This window comes from Buceros rhinoceros, unplaced genomic scaffold (genome assembly GCF_000710305.1).
Source record: "Buceros rhinoceros silvestris isolate BGI_N320 unplaced genomic scaffold, ASM71030v1 scaffold7729, whole genome shotgun sequence".
NCBI classification, from domain to species: Eukaryota; Metazoa; Chordata; class Aves; order Bucerotiformes; family Bucerotidae; genus Buceros; species Buceros rhinoceros.
Window position 1 is genome coordinate 12,937 of NW_010432025.1, and position 9,406 is coordinate 22,342.

General features: G+C 39.9%; 1 protein-coding gene across 1 annotated transcript; it reads left to right on the plus strand.

Annotated features, from left to right (window-relative positions):
- Positions 1–411: 411 nt before the first annotated feature.
- On the plus strand, positions 412–6,084 carry LOC104500024 (catenin alpha-2-like; the record flags this gene model as incomplete). Its single annotated transcript, XM_010143614.1, has 3 exons — positions 412–578; positions 3,851–3,970; positions 5,818–6,084. Coding segments are annotated over 3 exons (554 nt in total), but the record flags the coding sequence as incomplete, so codon positions are not given.
- Between the last annotated feature and the right edge of the window lie 3,322 nt (positions 6,085–9,406).

Below are 9,406 nucleotides of genomic sequence, written 5' to 3' on the forward strand. Positions count from 1 at the left end.
GGCAGAATTGTAGAGACATGCAATTGAGATGCTACTGTTGAGGTGCTCTGTCCTGTCCTCCCTACCAGTGCTGGTGACGTCTGTATTTCTATAACACATCCTCATTTTTCTTCAATTGCACTGGTTGAGCTCAGCAGTCGGTGGTTTGGTTTCCATTTTAGCTGTTACAGATGTCTGCTTTAGAAGAAGAATAGTTTGGTAATAAGAATAAAAAAAAAAAGGCAGAGACTATTAAGGCAGTTGCTGCACATTTAAAAAACACATTTCTTCTGATGAATGCCATATTCAGTAATTGAGAATTAAATTTTTCCCTAGCAGCAGTGAGTTTATTTGGTGAGCTGTTGATACCTTCTGGAAAAAAAAAATTACAAGTCTAAAATTTAATTAACTTTTTTTTGTTTTCAATTCTAGGAGAAACGATGAGAATTGCCTCTTCAGAGTTTGCCGATGACCCGTGCTCCTCAGTGAAACGGGGCACCATGGTGCGGGCAGCTCGTGCCTTGCTTTCTGCTGTCACTCGCTTACTCATCCTGGCTGACATGGCTGATGTCATGAGGCTTCTGTCCCATCTGAAAATCGTAAGTGTTTTAATAGTCTGTATTCTTTTTGTGTGTTTTGTGCGTAGGAAACCAGGGAACGATTCGAGAAGGGCTGGCACTGTTCACATTCCTTACCGCGGTTACAGAGCGGTGCAGTACAGGTCGGAGATGGCACCTTTCTGCATTAGTCTCGCTCATTTTCTAGTGTTGAAGAAATTAATTTTTGAGGACTTGAAGTAGAAATGATCAGATCTCTTCAGTGACGGGACTCCTCCTGCTGTCAGGAACAGATGCCTTTACTGACCTCACCTGGCATCTCATCCTGGTGGTTTACTCTCACTACTTGTAAAGTATTGCTATCGTGTGGCAGAGTTTAGGTACTACAGTTATTCTGTGGGGTTTTTTCTCTGCACAAATTCCGGATGTATCAAAAGATTGAATCTTTAATTTGGAGTGGGATAATGGGACAAGTGTCTAATCAGTCATCAAAGAGGAGAACTGGCATAAAGAGGAATTAAAGATTGCCAGATCATTAGGTATGCATTTGTGTTCACGTTCGGCTGCCACCATCCGTGGTTTTATACAGTAGTGTTAAAAGGCTTGAAAATGGGAAATGTAATTTAGTATATTTTTTTGCTAGTTATTGGACTATTTCATTTTTATTGCATAAGCAAAAAACCCTGAAGCAATACAAAATTTTGCAGAAAATTATATACAGAATATTTAAGGTCTGCAGAGTGCATGTGTGGCAGGAGATGGAGAGAGAGTTTCTTTTAATAAATGTCCAGAAAGGGTTTAGTTTTTTTTTTTTAATTTTTGATTTTAACAGCCTAACTGTACAACAATACTGTGTCCTGGGAAAACAATGAGAACCCTTCAACTTGCAAACTGTGCGGATTTGCTGAATAGTTCAGGAACAGCTTTTATAATGAGAAAGGCAGATTTTTCTGTACAGGTTCTAGTGAGCTCTGCGCTAACGAACAGCTCTTGTGGCTGGCACCACGTGGCTCTGGGGATGGGCAGTGTAAGCCTTGTGTCTCTCGAATATGTTTTTAACTTTTCCCCACTATGATACTCCACACAACTGTAATGCAAATAGTCTTTTGTGGTGAGGCTAACGGTGTGATGGTATAAACATCAGGTTTTTTCTAAGCATTCTGTTTCAAATTCAGGTTCGAGCTCTTTCTTGGGCATTGAGAAATATTGTTCTCACAGCTGATTTCTTCCTTCTGTCACATAAAACACAAATGCCTGACCTCTTTGTTAGGGGTGTATGTGCTTGGGCAGTTTGCACCCTAGGCTTGCAGGGGCGAGCTATAGCAAAGGTGGTTTGTCCTCCCTGCAGTTAGCAGGCGTTCCTGTGAAGCCAGGCGTCCCTGGTTGCTTTCAGCAAGATTCACCTGAAGGACCTTAATTTGGTTTTGTTTGTTCAGGTTAAAAAGGGTCATTACTTCTGAGGGTGTATTTCATCCAAGCATTTCATAATGCGAACTAGATTTAGATGAATAAAAATTAAATTTCTAGAAAAAATAGAAGTGTTTATATTTTACAGAATTGATGAAGGAACAGCTCGTACGTTGCCTCAAAGGTAACGTACAAAACCTGATGTAAGTTAACCATAAAATCAATTGACTGAAATCATTCTGCCTGTCAGAGTTATGAAGCCTGACTTATACTGGAAGGTGCTGTGATCAGTTTTCACTGAAGGCATGTCAAAGGCTTCGCAGGAAACAGTGTGTTTTAATTACTCTTTTACAGCAAATACAGGCAGATGCTTTCTGGCAGGACCCTTGGTCGTTTCTTTCAGGCTCTCTGTTGCATTACTAACATTAGCACTAGTGCTAATGGCAGCGCAGCTTGTGTGACACTCGTAACGCAGCGTATGCTAATGAGGTATGTCATCATGCACGTGGAGAGTGATGAGCCTGTTGTAATTAATCACATGCCAGTTAATCAGAGGAACGCATCGCTACAGTTGAGTGAAGTCGTGGTTTTTTGGGGATAGAGATCTTGCTCCAGCATGAATTTGTAGAAGAAATTAAAATAAAAAAGGGGGTTTTGCTTGTGTCCTTTCTAATACATCTTGTAACCAGTTTCTTGATTTTGGAATTTCGTGGGTTCGAGCCCAGACTGAAATAATAGAGTATGTTCAGCATCTTTTGAAATCTGATTATCAGAGTGAAACCTGTAACAAATTCTCCAGCGATTTCATTGACTGGGGCCCTGGTAGGACTCATAACGATATCTATCAGTTTGTTGTGCCTGTGCTCAGCATTACAAATGTACGAAGTTTCAGGTAGTTTAATATAAACTCTTCTTGCTATGAAAGGAAGTTGTTCGTATTTTGCAAGGATTCTTGCAAGAAAGAACTAGTGAGTACAATGATGCTGTTGTAATTCGAGTTAATGGAATTGTGTTAATTTTGTAATTGTGTTAATTTTGTAATAATGTTAATGGATAGTTCAGCTTTAAAACCTGCGGGTTCGGGTTCTGGGTAAGGTGCATTGCAACTTTCAAGCATGGGATAGAATTTCCAACAGGACAGCTATGGATTTGTGTGACTGAATTATGCATTTTCCAGTAGAAATGTTTGTGACTCTACTGCCCTGTCATTTGTAAACCTGAACTGAGGAGCTAACCTAAGGTAAAGTCTCACAGTAGGTTTGGTAGATTAACTGGTTGGGATAACTGGGGGTTTCTATCTTTCCCTGTTAGCTACAGCATGACTGAGTAATGCAGCTATGTTTTCTTTGGTAGATTCTTTTCTCGGTTTTAAAGTAGCTGAAAAAGGAAAGCTGAGAGCTGAGAAAAAAGAAATAATATGTATATTCTGGGTTGAATCTATTGTAGTTTCATTTATTTCACAAAGATACAGTGGTTTTGATAGCATGTACATTTAAATTTAGAGTGTAAATTTAAATCTTTATGGCTTTTGTTTCCTTTTTAAATGCTATTTCTTGTCCAGAATTAATAACTTTTCTTTGTTTTCCCATAAAGCCTGTACCACATGTTAAGAATGCACTCATCTATTTTGTTCTAAAACCCAGAGATATTAAATATTCCATCTGATAAGTGTGACTGGGAAAATGAATAGAGTTACGCCTTTTACAGTGGTTTGCAATGATGCCAAAGTGCCGTAAATGGAAAATCATGCAGCTTCTCTATTCAGAAACCTAATTAAAGTTAGTGGGACTGTCATAAAGCCACTGGCCAGTGATGGACTTAAGACCTACACTGGGTCCATATCTTAGAGACTGTTGAGTAAAATAGTTACATTCTTTGTTTAACATGATTGATATGTCACGTTCTAGGTAGAGGAAGCGCTAGAAGCGGTGAAAAATGCCACAAATGAGCAAGATTTAGCAAATCGCTTTAAAGAATTTGGAAAAGAGATGGTGAAACTGAACTACGTAGCTGCCAGACGGCAGCAGGTGAGTACGTCTTAAAGCAGGGGTGGAGAAAGTTAAGTCTTGGTTCTAAAGATCTTCTATTTTATGTCCAGGTCTGGTTTAACATGTACAATAAGTAATTGCTGTGTCATGGCCTGTGATTTAATCACAGGGATTTTTTTGAATGTGATGAAGTTTTTAAAAAATGAAATTTCTTTAAGAATATCTTTTAAGTGACTTCAATTAATAATAGACTGAAGGTCGAAAATGCAAGTGATTCAGGAGGTTAAGGATAATTTTCATTTGATGATTATTCCCATTTAATTGGAACTTGTGCTGATCTGAGATCACTGGCAGCTGGTAAAGCACGAGCCCTTTGGTAGTCTGGTGTAATTCAAATTCAGGAAGAAGGGAAACCTACTTTGTGTTTCAAGCCGTCATTATTAATTTCCAGATTGTTAAACCAAATACACATTCATTACTAAGGCAGATGGAAAAAGTCCGGAAAGTCACCATAGCATTTGTTTAGTGGCTGCCATTGATACAGCTTCGCAATAGTGAACACCGTTCATTCTAGGAGTGCAGACAGTGCTGTCACTGTAGAGCTGTAAAAGGTCACTCCTTGTATTGTTTCTCCTAATGTATTTTTTAATGAAATATAATGTTTTCAGAATTATACTGAAATTAAATAAATTAAAAATATAAAATCTAGTCACTATATGATCAGTACTAGTATGTCCAGACGCTTCCCTTGTGGGCAAATACAAGAAAAAGAGAAAAATGTGAAAGCTGATGAAGGTAGATGTCTCTTAAGTTCTTACTGGCAGTATGAAAAGCCAGCACAAAATCTTATAAACGCTGTACAATCTTCTTAAGGTGCATTTTTATAATGCCTATAAGGTTTCCCATATGACTCAAAAATCTTGACACCGTTAGAACTTACCGCTTAGATGTTTGTACATTTTCCTTTTGTCTCTTCTGGTTTGTAGCCTGGTAAAGTTTTTAGCAACTTAATTCTCTCTGAAAATTGCTACCTGTTAGTAATTTCAATGGGTGCAACTTTTAAACCCAGAATATCTGGTTCTTTTTAAATTTTTGCCGTATAAGTTAATATAAGTGAACTCTTCAGCTCTCCCGACTTCTTTGCCCATAGTTTTAAAATAGAAGTAATACTGTTTTGTTGCTCCTCATGAGTATTGGTAGCACTGCCTCACCTAGTGTTTGAAAGGCTTTCATGGACTGTGGGATATATCCTGTAAGGAATCAAATCCATGAATTAAAGAGCAATGACACAGTGTCATGCTGGAAACTATTTGTAGGCTTCTTATCAGGGGAAACAAAAGAGTCTATCCAGGTCATTGAAACAAACACTGAACAACACAAGGAATAGAATGAAATCTGAATGAAAGGTTAAAAATAATGAAGGGGTATATTTATAAGGTCTTAAAGAACAAAATACATATTCAGCAATGTAATACTTATAGTTTTTTAAAGGTCTGCCTTACGATGGATCTAGGTATGGTACTGACATACAGAACCTGGTAGAGTACTGGCAAAAATATGGCTCTTGCTGCAACAGAGTTGTTGTGCTCAGATTGCCTTTATGGAGTCAGAGCCCCGGAGAGCAATTTGGGATGTTTTATTCAAATTTTCTAGGGGATTTGAATAAGGGAGTCATACTGTGAGCAGAATGTAACAGCGATAGCTACGCAGAATGAATGGTCTGCCTCTGGCAGGAAGGGCTGTTTTCTTTCTGTGATTTGAGGTAGATTCTGCCATCGATTCCACCTCTGCGAAATCACTGCTCAGCATTTCTGCAGAGGCAATTAATCTAGATAAATGATACGAAAACTTTCATTTACGCAGTAAAATTGTGTGGTTTTGTATAGGAGCTGAAAGATCCTCACTGCAGGGATGAAATGGCTGCGGCTCGAGGTGCTCTGAAGAAGAATGCCACAATGTTGTATACTGCATCCCAGGCGTTTCTCCGTCACCCTGATGTTGCAGCCACCAGGGCCAACAGAGACTATGTCTTCAAGCAAGTTCAAGAAGCAATTGCTGGTATCTCCAACGCTGCCCAGGCCACCTCACCCACTGACGAGAACAAGGGGCACACTGGCATAGGAGAGCTGGCTGCTGCCTTAAATGAATTTGATGTAAGTACCAGAAGTGTCTGGAGGAGGAAGTGTTCCCACACGCAATCCACAGTGCTTTTAGCTCAGTGGATCTCGAACAGGACTCAGATTTCCCTTTTCCTTCAGGCCCGTTTCCTCAGACTGCAGAGGCAAAGTGCAGATGTTGATCTGTGTCGTTCTTAATGAGGAATGGTTGTCTGCTGCTAATGGACTGGAGTACAAGGAATTATTTGTGCTCATATGCAGTGGCTGTGATAGGGAGAAACAAGTCCTCTTTTGCCCTTGTGTCCTTGAACACTCTAGTTACCTAGTTCTAAATAATGCAAAGTCTGATTAATCCGGCATTTTAGTTCTATGACGACAGTCTGTGATTTGACGAATGGTTAAATCGTATTCCCTGGCAAGTCAGGGAGTCACGACAGCAACGTAAAGATGGTGATGGAGCTGAGCATCCTGGAGACATTAACATTTAACTGGAATCATGAATTATGTTAATCAAAGATACGGAAAAAAACATCTTTCAAACACAGTGGATACCAGTCACTTCAGCTGCAGACAGAGTGCTGCAGCCTCTCTTCCAGAATTAGCGGCAACTTTGCTTATAGCAGCTTTCCTAACAGCTAATTGGTCAACTGTTCATTTCATTGGCACTCTTATATTATGATTGTTCCCTATCTTGCAGTTGAGGAGTGACCTTTAGAAAATGGAAAAAAAAATTATTTGTGGACAGTATCTGAAAATAGTTTTTCTTCACTTTCATTCTGACTTTAGGTAAAGGGCTGTTAAAATTATGATTAGGGGATGGGGTCCTTTTCACTCTGATGAACACATACCACTGCAGTACAGGCACCTGTCCCACCCTCAGGACCACTAAATCCTGCCGTATTTAGTGGAGGTGCAGCACAGGTGATTCAGCTCCTGTCCCGGTGGCCTGGGCTTCTCTTCTGCATCCCTGGCTTCCTGGCATTGGGTCTGCTTTGGGGATGGGTGGTGGACAGGAGAAACATGGAATCAAAGAGGTTCGAGCATTGAGTGAGGTTGAGAAAAGGCAGAGGATGAGTGTATGAATGATAGCAACAGGGAAAGGGGGACAGAGATGGAAACACGATGGCAGGAAACGCGTGAGGAGGTAAAGGAAGAGACAAGCAAAGAGGGTAAAACCATTCAGAACCACTGCAGGACCCAGAGGCTGGCTCTGGCTCCACCACGATGTATAATTAAACAGCAGTGCCCACATTGACTGTACTGTTGTTTTCTTTTTTTAAAAATCTATATTTAAATATCTCTAGTTTTTCCTGTGAAGGTGTTGTGGGTCGAGTTGGAAGGATTTCTGCATGGTTTACAGGGCCTTGTAGCTCACAGGCCTCTTACTGGTAAGATCCCGAGAATAACGTCCCGGTTTGGTCTGATTGTACTCTGCTTTTGTGGGGGACTTTGCACGTTACGGACAGCAGAGGTTTGACAAACACGAGCAGAAAACATGTGACTTCTGAGTCCCAAACTGATGATGCTGCTGCTCTCTGGAAAAAGCTGCTGCTCTCTGGAGAGAGAGTCGTTGCGCTTAGTGGAAGTAAATTCAGTGACGACCATGCGAGACATCTGATGTTGTCCTCGGCCTCTTTGTGGGAATATTTGTTCATCATTTTCTCCTCAGGTAAAGCCTTTTCCGCCTTACGTGATGTTGCAGGCATGAGGAGTGCGTACGGGAGAAGTATATCCATAGCACCCTGTTCTGGTCACAATGATGGGTGGAAAAACAGCTTTTTTTGAGAATTTTCTCTTTCTAATTATAAGAAACTAAATGAAAACTTTCTCCCCAGGCTTACTTGAGGATACAAAGATTGAACTATTGTTTTATCTGCTTTTTAACCCTATTTCCTGTTTTGCCTCGCTGCTGAGCTTTATTCACACCCAATTTTGCAACAGCGAGGACATTTCCTAAACTCTGGCGAAAAGCAAAATGTAGCGGTGTGATGGTGGGATGATTGTGAATTTATCCTTATGTTTTACAAGCAGGAAGGCAAGAAAAACTGCCAGACTAGTGGAAGTTATGTCATGGGTAAAAAGATGATGGAGGAAAAGTTTTGGTTTTTATTGTGGCAATGTATTACTTCAGCAGGGGAAGGAAGTTTATATTTCCTAGTGAAAAGAATTTTACAGTATATTTATTTTAGAGTATCAGTCGTATGGATTGAGAGCGATTTGTATTTGATGTGAATTGCGTGCTAAGCCTTGTATTATATGACAAAGTAATTCTACACTAAAAATAAATTTACAGCCATTTCAATAATAATTAACATTTCTCAGCCTTCATTATTTTGAATTTCAGAATCAATGTTCTGTGGCTTCAAATAACACTGTAAAAACAATGTGCAGTGTAAATCATCCAAATACTTTCTCAATCAAAATGTCATCACACGTAATGGAAATAGTTATTCTACCTCCTTTAAACCCTTGAACTATTGTGTTTAGTCAGGTGCCACGTTAATTGTCATGCTCTATACAGTGGTGACTTGTGGTATGAAGTCACCTGTGAGTTACTAGGAGCAAAGTTATGGAAAGAGTTTTCACTTACTGCTTCGCAGAGATAATTGCTGTAGAATTGAGGAGGGTTCACCAATCTGTTTCTTATTAGACTTGTTGCTTGAAAGTTCTGTTTGAAGTTGATTGGTTACAAAAGTACGTGTTTAATGCCTTGGTTTTTGTCCTTTATCTTAAATATTTCTGCTTTAATTTTAGATCATTTAAATCCAGATATCCCTGGTTTTATTAGTATAGTAAAATTGAGTATATATTTTATGCTCATTAAGTATTTTTGGCTTCTTACTGCAAAGGATGCACCTTTTACCTCCCCTCATGACACTTGGGGTGAATTTTGGAAGTATTCTGGTATCACTCAGGAAATGGTAAGATCTCAGTCATTATGATATCAAGGGACTGATATGTTTTCACATGTTGAGTGTTGTGGGATTGATTTATCTGGTACCCTCTGAGCTCCCCCCTTAGTCATCATGACGTGTACCTGAAATAGGACCTACCCGTCAAACTGGGGTACAGCGAGGAGCTAGATAAAAAGTAAAGAAAATTACGAAGCGGGAAGCAATGCAGTGAGAAGGACCAGGAAATCTGTGCTAGATGAAAACTGAGATGGAGATAAACGGAGTCTACGCTCCCATATGGGGCCTGCAACTGGAAGGAGGTAAAAGTGTATGTGGGGTGTGGATATAAAGTGATGGGATAAAGAGATGCAGAGTGTCTCTGTGCCACAGCAAGGGCTGCAGACAGATGGGGGGGACGTGTTCTGCATGGTGGAATGGAGAGGGGACAGCGACGGGCAGAAAGA